This window comes from Musa acuminata, chromosome BXJ1-9 (genome assembly GCF_036884655.1).
Source record: "Musa acuminata AAA Group cultivar baxijiao chromosome BXJ1-9, Cavendish_Baxijiao_AAA, whole genome shotgun sequence".
Lineage (NCBI taxonomy): Eukaryota > Viridiplantae > Streptophyta > Magnoliopsida > Zingiberales > Musaceae > Musa > Musa acuminata.
In genome coordinates, this window is record NC_088335.1 from 44139751 (window position 1) to 44153698 (window position 13948).

A 13948-nucleotide genomic window follows, 5' to 3' on the forward strand; every position below is an offset into this window, starting at 1 on the left:
GGCAAAAAAAAAAGGTATTTAAGCTTAAAAAAGGGCATCTACTGGTATAAAATACTTCAATTACCGTATCTTTATAAATCATTCTTAATTTTAACTCTTAATTCCGATGTGGAATTAAACAGAGGTTTTACATTATTGTTGTCACTCATATCAGGTCAATTAAAATTGCAACGGAAATCAACTCGATCGAGTCTTTCGTCACTGGCCAATACTGATTTAATGATGATGATGATGATGATGATGTAATTATATACTATGGTAAATATAAAATGCATGGATCATACTATAAAAATATTTTTCATAACACAGATAATGTTTGGACGAATCCAACATTGTGAGAATGAGAAAGTAATGAATTCCTTCTTATATAAATATTTTTTTAAAAAAATCTTTGATAATAAATAAAAAGGTGAAGGCATTTCATACCAAATATACTATCAATTGACATCTGATTGTGAGATGAGATCAAGTTACCCTTCACTTTAAGATTCAAAGCAGAAAATACAATCACAAGCTTTTCTCATCTATTATGACCAGGAAGATAATCACAAACTCCCTTCTCATTCTCTAAGAAACCTAATACAAGGGATTCCTTTTGAACTACTCAAACCCACATTTGGAGACTTCAGATTACTAACTTGAATGTCGGAGGGATCAAGTCAAGAAATCCCTCTCGACCTTAGTCTTTATGTATGTGTCACCTTAGAAGCTCAATATTTCTACCTTAGGAGCATGATAATTGTACATCGGAGACATCTCAGAGATTCCTATGCATACGGGTTTGGACCAGGTTGGGTTGACCAAGACGTCAACGATATTTTTCCCTAAAATTTTGGTGCTAGAAGGAGTACCCAATATCATAGGAACATCTGCTTACTAATCCTCTCAATGAACACTCGAGTGAGGAGGCCCTGCCCTTAACCCGTAGTACTTTCGCTAGAGGGGACGAGAGGCAACAGCTACCATTTCCACATGTGGATACATTCATCTCAGTGTAAATATCGATATGATACATGCATCTATTAAATGACCCTGACCTACCTGCTCATCCCCGCTAAGATATTCCTGACCTCACCCAACATGTGTAGATGCTAATGGGCATGATGCAAGTTATATTCCGCTTTTGCTCTAGCTAGCCCAACAAGCAATGCCACCATCTCAGTCGTGATCCACAGCTCAACCATCATCGGCACTGACACCCACCAACACCAACATCTAACAAGATAAAAGGGGATAGCAAAGTGATACCATGCCCCGATTCATAGATAATATATCCTTGTTCGACTGGCAAAGACCGAAGATATTGATTATGACGTCTTGCTCATCAATCATACCTCTCGAGGCGGTGGTGGTGGCAATAAGTCTATCACCCTCGGCTAGCTTTTTATCACATAGCCCATGAGCTAATGGCAACCAGGACTCCAGAGGCAACGGTGGTAACACGGTTGATGACCACCCTAATCGACGTCCTCATGATTAATGGCAGCGTCATTGAGAGCAATGACTACCCTGTGATCTCGACTCCAAAGGTGAGGATGGCAACAAGTCCATTACTCTCAGTTGGCTCTTCATGCACGTCGATGATGCATACATCGATGACATCACCAAGAGCGATGGCTATGCCTCCCCAGATTACCCCGTCCTTGAGCTCGATGACTTTGCCCTCGGAGGTGGTGTCGGTAGCCACTTAGCCTCCCACTCCACCCCTCTTTTCCTCGCCATTGACTCCGCCGCTGGAGGTGATCTTTAGTACCAAGACACTATTGAATTCCATCTTTGGTGAGGCAAAAGAAGGGGAGATCTTCGCGGTGCTGGGGGGCGAGTGGCTCTAGCAAGTCCACCTTAATTGACTTCCTCATGATCTGTATTGTGCGAGAGAGCCTACAAGGTCCCATCACTCTCAATAGCAAGAAGTTCAAGGGATAGCTCCTCAAGGTGATCGTCACTTACGTGGTCACTATCTACCTCAAAGATGAAGAGTTGGGTATATGCACTCATCGACCAACTTAGCCTCCGATCTGCCACTAAGACCATCAACGATGATGAGATCCAACGTGATGTCTCCGGCAGAGAGCATTGTCATGTGTCAATGGAAATTGACATCATCCACAAGGTAGAGAGGACTTGAAGTTCGCCATGGCAAGAGGACCCAAAATCTGCCACAGTGACAGGAAGACCCAAGATCCATTATGGCGAAGAAGATATATGAAATCTATCATGGCGGAAAGAAAATTTGAAACCCGCTACGACGAGAAGACCCAAGATCCACTATGACAGAGAAGGGATGTGAAATCTATCATGGTGGAAAAAAGATTTGAAGCTCATCACGATGGGATGACCTGAGATCCGCTACGATGAAGAAGTGATATGAAATCCACTATAGTGGAAAGAAGATTTGAAGCCCATTATGATAGAGAAGAGACATGAAATTCACCATGGTGAAGAGAAGTTTTGAAGTTTGCCACACAGGATGACCTGAGATCCATAATGGTAGAGGAAAGATATGAAATCTACAATAGAAAAAAGAAAATTTGAAGCCCACCATGGCAAGAAGACTCAAGATCCATAACGACAGAGAAGGGACATGAGAAATCTATCATGACGGAAAGAAGATTTAAAGTCTGCCATGACAAGAAGACTCAAGATATGTTATAGTGGAAAAAGGACTTGAAATTCATTACGATGGAAGCATAGGGTCAAAAGTGCTTGAGATGCGTAAGTTATAAAAACCCGACCTATGCCAAGATAAATTCACTATGGCGAAAGTGTAAGGTCAAATATGCCCGAGATGCATAAGTCGAGAAAACCTAACCCATGATAAGATAAATTTGTTATGGCGGAGACGCAAAACCAAATGCACCCGAGACGCGTAAGTTGAAAAACTTGACCGCATTAAGATAAATCTGCTATGATGGAGATGCAAGGCCAAATACACTTGAGATGCGTGAGTCAGGAAAACCTGACTCATCCGAAAAAAAATCTGCTATGATAGAAACAAAAGCCCAATATGACCAAACCACCTTAATCGAAAAAACATGACCCACAAGATAAGATCTTGAATTCTCTCATGTCGGACAAACTAAATAATGTACTTCAAACCCCTCTTACAAGAGCCCCAAAGTACGTTTTCACGGGAGGGGGGAATAAAATGTGAGATTTAAGTCACCCTCCACCCATCTGGGTACATAGTCGAAAATTCAAAGCAAAAAAACAATCATAAGCTTCCTTCTCATCCATTATAATAAAGAAAGAAATCACAAGCTTTGAAGACAATCACAAGCTTCCTTCCCATCCATTATTAACCAGAAAGGTAATTATAGACTCCCTTCTCATCCTCTATATATAAAAGGAAACCCAATACAATGGACTCATTTTGAACTACTCAAACTCACATTTGGGGATTTCATATTACTAATTAGAATACAGAAGGGACCAGGTCAAGAAACCCCTCCTTATCTCTGTTTTGGTGCAAGTGACACCTTGAGAGCATGGTATTTTCACCTTGGGAACACGATATTTCTACCTCGAAGACATCTCGAATATTTTTATATATACGAGTCGAGATCATATCAGGCTGACCAAGACGTTAATGATATTTTTTTCTTGAATATTTTTATATATACGAGTCGAGATCATATCGGGTTGACCAAGATGTCAATGATATTTTTTCCCTGTCAAATTCTTATTTTGATTTTTTATTTTTGTGATCCGATCGAACTATCCAATCCGATCCAATCCAAGTTTTATAACTATATTGTAGATTCTAAGATGAAGTGCGACCACATGATGATAGTGACTCAGAGACAAGATGTACAGAAATACACCCCAACATGAGTTGGATGGATCCACACGAGAGAAAGATTTGGAAGAAGAAGGTTGCCGACTTCTTCTTCTTCTTCTTCCTCTTCTTCCGAGCCAATAATTGTCATCATCCAAGAAACACACAAATTTGCATTCAAACATGCATGGAATCAGAATTATTGTTTGCTCCAAACGCTCACCGACAACATAGCCAGTAGTGTTGAACTGTTGAAGTCAATTCTATCTAATATTTCCTCATAATTAGTCTTACATGTTAGGATATGATCATATTACTTTGTACCATGGGACAAAATGAGCAAGTAGAGTTACTAAGAGATGAGTAATGATGGTGAATAAAATTATTATTATTATTTGTATTTCTGTATTAGAAATTATTATTATTATTATTATCTTTTGTCACATATTAAACTTTTAATTCCTCTCTAAAGAATAAATTACTTCTCCTAACATCATCATTTTTCTTTCTTTATGCTTCCCATGTCCCTTGTTTTCTGTTTTTCTACCATATGATCTATATATTTGATGAGATGGATTTAAACTTCTTTTGGTGGATTTCATGTGCTTGTTTGCACAACCATTCTGTCAACTATTTCCTTTATCAAAGTTTTTCTAAAGCCTATCACATATTCATTGTTTTTATGACCTTTTGAATTCTTTATCCTTCTTCTTTTTCTTCTTCAATCTTCCTCTTCAGTCTGCTCCTAAATAATAGCTTACTTTTCCTACCATTATTGAGTTTCTTCACATATTTTCTTTATGTTCCTCATGTTCCTTAATTATCTTTTCCTCTACCTTATAGACTACAATTGATGAAATTGATACAAACTTCTTCTTGTGGAATCATTTTCTAAATCAAAGTTTTCCAAAGCCCCATGACATCTATCTTGACATCTCTCTTGCTTTTGAACAAGTTGTAGATTTCCTATTTAAAAAGGGAAGAACATATGGTATCTCTCTCTCTCTCTCTCTCTCCCTCTCTCTCTCTCTCTCTCTCTCTCTTTCTCTCTCTCATAGAATCTATGTTAACCACTTGTTGATTATAATGCATCCTTAGAGCCTAAAATAATTCACAACAGAGACTGACAGTTTCTGCACTTAGCCCACTGCTTTTGGTTTTTATCACACACAGCTTGTCATGCATTGAGATGCCCCTTTGTTGCACATTGTGATTGTGATGTTTTAACAACCTACACATCCATCTAAAAAAGGGAATCTAATAATATTATCTCATTCATTTGTACAGTAGCTTGTGACTTGTAATAGGATATTTTGATCATTGATCTCAAAATATTTGTTTGTAAATAGCTATTCAGATGTGGCTTTCCAAATGCAATCATTATTTTTACAATTTAGAGGAAAATTGTATGGAATCAAATAAGTTGGAGATGCTAATATTTAGAACTCTTGAGTCATTTGATCTCAAGAACTGTACCCCTGCTACAAACATTATCATGCTGTAAGATTCTTAGTTTAGTTTAAATGAGATTTTGAATCATAGCACCCAATGCAACAATTATGTCAGCTTTGCAGAGATGCTTGAAATCCCAATGCATTGAAACAAGCAATGCTTTAACCATGAAATCAAAGGTGAAGAACATATCCCAAAACAATCAATAATTAGGACAGCTGAAGGATTTATAAGATTCAACAATCCCCCTTCAGTTTCAATCATCTCACATACTTCAAAGTGTAAATTCACCAGATGTACAACCCTCATGACCAGCTCATGTATTATTAATCATCAATTGTCCAAAGGAAGAAACCCAAAAGAAAAGTAAGGTGCAGAGGCCCTATGGAATCATCACTTGCTTGTCTTCTATGATATGATATTTTCTGTTAGTTTGGTTTATGTGGATTAAACATTGACTTATCTATTTATTCAATGATCCTCGAGAGTATAAATTGGAGGTAAGAGAGTTCAGAGCACAAGACATGTTGAATACTTAGAGTTTATGGAGGATATTTTTCTCAATAAAATTTTAGGAAACCACTTGGAGAGTATAAATTTTATATGTCAAGCTAAATGGAAGATGTGGTCCATTGGAAACAGACACATTTTCCACCACCTTGTCTATATATGAAGGCATCCTAATTGTGATTATTTCTTGGATTCTTCAACAACCTACAAATGCATCTGAATATGGAACATAATCTACTTCACTTTTCGGTAACTTGCAGTGATTTCTAATTGTTTTTTGACCGTTCACTTGCAAAAATCTATCCACAAGTGGCTTTCCAAATGTTGATACTTGTTATGATTCTGAGTAAAAAGTGTTTAATATCAAGATGTGGTGGAGATATGAATGCCTCTGGATTTGGAATAACCAAAACAAATATCAAGTGTGTATCATGTGCCAATTGTAGTCAGACTCATCCCTAAACATGTGGACACCTTTGCTGATGAATGAGGAAAGCAAAGGAAAGCTGAAGAACTCAATCAAACTCAGAATGACAATTAGGATACTTAGAAGCTTTACAATATCTGAAAACAGCCTTCAGTTTCGATGATCTGATATATCTAGAGCTTACTACACAAGGTAGGAATGAGAACAAATCAGTAGGTGGCAAAATTTTGAAACTGAATCAGAAGTAAACTTCACCAAGCAATGTACACCACTCAGATCTACTGAACTATACAGAAAGAAAAACTCGGTGTCGCGAGGTGTAGAGGTTGAGGAGGACAGTGGAGAAGCACACAGCTAACAGAGCCTTGACAGTCCCCTAGCATTGTGGTAGGACTTGTTGTTGACCATCTTGGACATCTGACCTTTCATCTCCCGGCACACTTTCTCCAGCTCCATCACCCTGTTCTGCATTCTTTGCAGGTTGAACTTTAGCTCTTCCTTCTCGTCCAGTAGCTTTGGAGAAGCCCTCTTGTGCTCCACTGGCACGGCACATTTAACTCTTCTTAGCTTCTGATCTGTGCCATGCCTGTCATCTACATTAGTCCTAATCTGGAGCTTGGATTGCTGCGAGGCCAGTGCTTGCACTGCAATCCCTGGTGGGATCCTCCTGTTCTTTGCAAGGTCTTTGCAGGCCTCGAGCGTGAGCTTCTCGTAGTTCAGGCATCGACACAGCCTCGTTCGCTCCTCGATAGAGAGTGTTGGATGTGACTGAGGCAAGATCAAACCAAATCAGCAATGACCGAAGGCAGATATGTGATCATGATCATGAAAGCATTCAGGTCAGCTAGTAATGATAAGAAATGAATTCATGTCAGGAATCTGCTGACTTCATATATAGCTGATCACTTGCAAACAGAAATATAGGATTGGGTTGTCATCAAGCACCAGATAGAACAGGATTGAATTGTGCCTCTGAAGATGTGGTACTTATTTGAGCTAGAAATGAAACAAAAATGTAAAGATCAAAAGGGAATTTTTTTTCCAACCTCCTACCAATTTATCCAAATGAATGAAGAACTACATTTCTTGAGAACACATTGCAGAGCTCACAGAAACATCAATGATTAAGCAGTTCCTTTCTTGCTTCTAGTAGTACTCTGTAACAAAGATTTAGAGAATTTGCAGAAGTTCTTGTACTCTTCATGTTCACCCAAACGACTGCCTATCTCTACATGCAATCAAACTGTAATCCAAGAAAAGAATTAACCGTAAAGGTGTTCGATGGTTTACCTCAAGATAGATGTCTAAGGCTCTGTAGACCCCATCAAAGTAGTCTCTAGCAGAGTCTGGGAGGCTCTCAGCCAGTCCAAGAAACTTAGAGACCTTCAAGCTCTGGTCAGGGGAGATCTCGCCCAAGTACTTGTCAATTAGCCTTCCAACCTTCTTCATCCTCTGCAGGGATGAAGCATTGCTCTCCTCAGCACCCACAAAGATCCTGACCAGTCTCACCACCAGATTCACATCATAGGCACCATCATTGTGACCGGAGACCAAGAGATCATCCAAGGTGGCTTGGTCGAGCATGAGGCCCATCAACATCTCCAGTTTTTGCCTGCACTCCCTGCTGAGTCCCAAGCCAGAGACCACTCTCAGAACCCAGAAGAGTCCTCTGCAAGAAAAGGCTGTTCTTCCCATCAGTGCCACTCCATAGACTGCAGTGTCCGCGAGACCACCGTACTCTTCCTTGCCCTGCCCATGATTTCCACCACCACCACCACCACCACCACCACAAAAGCTTGGCTTTTGGCCTGCAGCTTTTAGGTAATACAAGAGAAACCTGGTCAAGATGAGGTTCCTGTTGTCGGTGCCATAGGCTCCGAGGGCCTTCATCATCTTCTCTATGATGGTGGGGGACAGATTGGTGAGATCGTCGAACCACCACTCCCTACCGAAACAAGGCTTGCTGGCCTCGGAAGTCTTGGTGGATGAAGAGCGCATTAGGCCGGAGGTCTCGGGCGACGAGGAGGAAGAGGAGGAGGAAGGGCAGAGTGTCGCGGACGTGAGCGGCGTCCCTGAATTGGCCGAGATCTTCTCGAGGAGAGAGGAGATGAGCTTGTAGACCAGGCCGGAGGAATCAGCGGTGGGGAACAAGGTCTCGCAGCTCTTCAAGGCCGTCAAGATCTCGCTCCACGTCCAGTAGAAGAGGCCTTCCAAGAACGTCTCCGTCTGCCTCAACAGATTGCAAGCGGCGACCTCCTCGGTCATCTCAAGAAGAATCGCAGAGCAGTGGAGGACACAAACGTTGGCTGGGCTCATCGCGATGCTCCCGCCGTTGTAGCAGAATCTTGACACCAACTCGAACCCATCCGGGCCGCCGGGGAACTCCATCATCTTGAGCGCCGCCCAGCCTTTGCCTTGGCTTCTCTTGCGCTCCTGCTTCACCATCTTCTTCATCCTCCCCGAGAACGAGCAGATGGTCTTCTGCATTAGAGCCAAGACACAACAAGATTCAGATTTCTTGAAACGATTCATCACATGAGAGGAAGGGGTTAAAGATCGAACACCTCGTGGAGGAGGAAAGTGTGCTGCCCATCGACAAGGACCTTGAGATCACAGAGCTCATGCATGGCTCCTGGACGCCAAGAAAGATGGGATGAAAGACACTAGGGGAGGAGGAGGAGGAGGAGGAGGAGAAGATAGAAAGCTCGCAAAGAGGAGGTTTAAGGATAGGGTGACTCCTTCTCACTCTACAGTTACTTGATGGTTGTCTGTGTTTGTCTCTTCATGTATGCATGTAAGAGAAGTAGAAATGATAAGGTTCTCATCAAACCCACTCACATAAACGGGAGTCTTTCCAAGTGTTTTCTTCTTGTAAGTGGGGAATTGCATGGGTTTTGTCTGCAGCTGGTGACAGACTCAGGAAACCAAGAAGCTGTATTTGCTCTAGTGTAATCGAACAGGCTTGTCACCATTAGGGTTTTAAGGCAGCCTTTGGGTTGGAGGGAAAGGCTTTGAGGCTGCATGATGGAATTGAATCCAGGGGATGATTACCAGGTGGAGGAAATGGACCATCATAAGGAGGGCAGCACCATCAGGACACCTCCTCATGCACACAAGTGAGGAAGAACCAAGTAGGGGCTGTGCCTTTGGTTTTGAACTGGAGGAGGAGGACAAATGGAGAAATGGTTGGCTTCTGAGGTTTTTGGTGTGAGAGAGGAGGACAAAGGATTCCCTCGTCTCTCTTGGCATGGAGTGAGAGCTACTCAAAAAGTGGGAGGTCCAACATCATCCATGCATGTTTCTCCAAGCCTCATGCATGGCTGGCCAAGCAATTCAGGGTGACAACAGTCTCATCTTTTCTAGCCAAGATGATTAACCTGGGTTAATTAAGGGCAGAACAGGCAAGGAAGAACCCTAGGTATCACTCAAAGACAAGTGTCTGCAGATTAAAAGATGAAATCCAGAGGTGACCAGTATGACCTTGGTACTGCTTATCTATATGTATATTATTTGGTGATGCAACCAAGACCTTTTCTCCTAATGTGACCACCAAGAACATCCAAGTGCTTACTGTTAAGAAAACCCCAATAGGGAGTAGGATTTAGGCTGCAGGTTTGTAGGATAACTCATACTGAGAAGTTTCAGACTTTGTAGTGTATAATAATCAACATGTAAGTATTTGTTATTGCACTAATCCAAGTTTATGCTACTTGTAAAGAAGTAGATAGAACATGGAAGTAGCTCCTCTACTACATGTTTCTTGTGATGGCTATAAAAAGATGAAGATTCCACCCTTTAATTTCAGGAACTTCATAGGACTTGTTGATGTGAACAATGTGAAACAACAGCCCAAGTTTTTGAAGGAGACATTGAGACAAGTTTGGAGTCCAAAGGAAGCTTTTGGCATTGATTTTAATGCCAATGCCTGGCAAAATATCCTATAAAACTATATTATTTGTCCAAATTATATGGCTAAGAGTTTGTCAAACCTGATTTTTATGTAGTGGGAATAATATGGAGTCAAGAAATCTTAAAACTCCAAAGGCCTCAGAAAGAATTCCACAAGCAAATACTTGTAGCTATGAGTTGTGTTCACTAATTAGTTCTTCACTATAGTCATTTGATAAACACTAATCAGTTCCTAACAATAAACAAATGTCATCTTTTGGTTACAAATGATAAACATATTGCTTTATAAGCCTAATATTCATCAATTATTATAGTCATTTGATCACTAATGATGGAATGGCTACATTACTGTGGAGCCTATCCTACAAGAATAGGAGATAGGAGTCCCCCACTGTACATATAATCATATTGTTTTCAATTGAAAGAGGACAACTTGTTGGCATTGATATGATAAAACAATATGTTGTATGAATTGCAGAAAAGAAAACATGCACTTTGTTGTTTTCATTAGAAACAAATAAAAATGACTGTTTTATTTTATTGTGTTCCTTAAATTACTTCAAGTATTTAACATATTGGTTTGATTGATTATTGTATCATATTTTATTCAGCTTTAAAAGCCAATTAGTATTATGTTTGAATTATAATGAGGTTTTTTATCTTGTCAATCAACACTTGAATAATTACATGAAGAAGAGTTAAATGTTGGCCAAATTAACTTTATTTTTTTTACCTGAGCACACAAAATTGTTAAGCATTATGAACACTTATGTATCTATATATATATTATTATAACTCATGACAAGTAAGAATGTTAGTAAAATAATTCATGTATTGAGTATATAATGAAATATAAAATTATCTTTAGCTGTGATTGTCAGAAAACAATTGATGTCTTCTATTCTATGTTTTATACAAACTTCATAGATGCATATACATTAATGCATAGTCATAAACCTACTCATAGGGTAGACCAAAAAAAGCATTAATTCATTATATAAGGTGTGAATTATATATACAATCCACATTAAGATAATTTATTTTAATGAAATAAATTACTGGATGTCAGTCATAAATTATTTTTGTAATTGTTGTATAACCTACAAGGGTAGTTAGTTTCATAGAAAAAAAATAAAAGAAAGAAGGTTGTCTTGGATCTGTTTAATTATAATGATCCTCAAATCTTGTATAACTAATGTTCATGTTATTAATGTTTCATAGAAAAAAAATATATAAGAAAGAAATTATTGATAGCTTAACTTCTAATATTTCTTATATGGTCAATATTTTGGGACATTTAGAACCAAATCAGAATGTTCTTGATTTAAAGAATACTCTTTTCTATGCTCACTATAAATAAGGACCTTTTCTTGGATGCTCAGACTAATTTGAGCATCAAAATAATTTTACCCATCATGTAAGTAAAATTAGGACCATTAAGAAATTTTCTTAAAAGAATCATCCAACGGATCTCGAAAAATTGACCGATTAACTCCATAACGATTATCAATTTCGACATTAACAATTCTAGGATGTACAGTATATTCACTTATAGATTTTTATACTCTCCTCTCCTATTCCTAAATGTACTTTAAAAAAAAGAAAAATCATGTATTGTGACTCAAGTAACATCTTATATCAGACAAGCACTAAGGAAACAAATTAGTAGTTACTAAAAATAAGGTTGGACTTTAATTGGGTTATAGATTGATTCTAATAAAAAACAAGAAAGCAGTCTTAGATTTTTACTTGCTAATCAAACCAATGAGCCAGCTTAGAGACCTATCAATTGGTTTCCTACCTACCATGCATGAAAAGCACTCCATAAGCAGCAGAGAATTCCAGAATCCTGACGCTTCCTTCAGTAGCAGTTGTACTCAACATAGCAAGCCAGCAGATGCAGCTGCAGCTGCACCGATAGATTTAAGGACCTGAAATGTTCCCCCAAACTGCGATGCATGCCATGAGAATAACGCAACAGTGATCACCTTACTGTAGCTTAGCAGTGGCCAACCCTCTGTCTCTCCTCTTCCTGGTGTGTGTGTGTTCATGTGAGATGTGAGTCTTGAAGGTGTGTGTAGCGTAAGTTTGAAGTCTGAGACCGGGAAAAAGGAACAGGGAGACTGCATGCTTGAGTCAGGTCAAGAAATGGATGTTTATGGTTTGCATGCAACTGGTTACGTCCTTCCTCTTTTGCAGAGGCCTTGGAAGTTGGCCATGGACGTCGGAGTCGTAGGACCCATGAACATGTGTGTGACAGTGCAAGGATCTCGCCAGCTACGTTTCAAATAATTGGCAAGACAAGAAGACCAGCCTCCCACAAATTAAGAAGCTCAGAAAACCTAATACTGAATCCTAATCCAACAGTCTCACAGAGAGAGAGAGAGAGAGAGAGAGAGAGTAATCACATTATGTCATCTGAATTTGTTTCTCCATTTTACCATATCAAAAGTCTATAGTTTGATAATGTTTGCAATAATAGTGATTTCAGAAGAGTCCATTTTATGTGATCATAACCATTCATTATATAAGATAACCTAATATTATAGTTTGAATTATGGTGCTTCAGTTTGGAACTATTATTCTTGCTGCTGTAAAGGTGAATTGGACATAAGAAACCATTGAAACATCGGATGCACAGTTCATCTATGAAGAGTAATTCAGATGTGATATGGAGATCTCGAATTGGCAGAAAGAGCATCTTACAACAGTCCTTCGAAATACTATATGCAGACAAGCCAAACATGCACTGTCTGCAAAAGTAAAGCAATTCCCCTCTAAATTGTTGTCCTCCTTGCGTGATTCCTTCCATCTAAAATTGTCGCATTTCCATGCACTAATTTCCACACAAAAATTAAAACAGTTTTTGTTTTCCATCTCTAATTTATCACGTCTTCAAGAAGTAGATAAAGTGATATAGAAAGTTGCAGAAGAAGACAAGATATATACAAGTTAATGGTTCTTTCCCCATGAAAAACTATATATCTGTTTCCAAGCCACATAATATGTGTACTCTTCATGCATAATATATGTGTATGAGGAGCTACTTCTATGGGATATTGTAACTCGTCTAATGGGTCGTCGTTCTCTGCAGCGCAAGTTCGAGCTCTTCCTCACGTGAACACACAGTTACCACTGCAACGAGAGGAATGATCGATAGGAATGGCATATGTGGTGGCCCCTGTGTTGGATCTTTGCCGCGCATTGCATGCGGATCAATGTGCGGGAGAACAGGGATTGTGTACGTGAAGTTTAACCTGTGCTGCTGCAAGCAACCAGTCTCTGACCAACTCGTTGTTGGTTTCTCTTGGATTTTTGACTCTGGTTTCAGTAAGTAAAGCCGATCATTTTCTGGCCGGAGGCCTGCGCACTGCCTTCTCTCTAGGCTTGTTGTTCAGTCTGTCACATGTTATACAGCAGTCGTTGAACACAATGTGAGCTTGTTAGGGTTGTTGTCGAGTTGAGTCTGAGAAGAAGTAGAAGTGCATGCAGCTTCATGGGATACACGATTAAGATATGTATATTTCTGCATGGGGGGGGGGGATGAGTTCTTCGGTAGAATGTGCCATTTCTTCTTTAGTGACTTGGCTTAAGTGTTCTTGAGTGCAGTTAACTCATCTCCACTATCCTTGGGGTTCAATCATCTCTATTCAGCATGAGAGAGAGAGAGAGGTATATCACATGTTTCAGCTATGATCAGATGTCACAAGATATGATCAGTAAGCCATATCACCTGTTACAGATCATATTGTATGTTCTTCTTTTGGTTTTACAGCTGCTTCATGTAGTTGCTGCATGGATGTGAAGAATGGTTGATCTCATTCAACCATTGGGACAGTGCTCGATACTAATGTGAGAGAAATAACCACATT

The 13948-nt window shown here is 39.5% G+C and overlaps 1 protein-coding gene across 1 annotated transcript; it reads right to left on the reverse strand.

The window, feature by feature from the left end:
- Positions 1 to 6283: 6283 nt before the first annotated feature.
- LOC135594372 (BTB/POZ domain-containing protein At3g19850-like) lies at positions 6284 to 9017 on the reverse strand. Its single transcript, XM_065084755.1, has 3 exons — positions 8732 to 9017; positions 7458 to 8648; positions 6284 to 6935 (listed from the first exon to the last, which is right to left on the reverse strand). Exons 1-3 carry the CDS (start codon positions 8792 to 8794, stop codon positions 6522 to 6524), a joined length of 1668 nt encoding a protein of 555 aa, XP_064940827.1. The 5' UTR covers positions 8795 to 9017; the 3' UTR covers positions 6284 to 6521.
- Positions 9018 to 13948: the final 4931 nt, after the last annotated feature.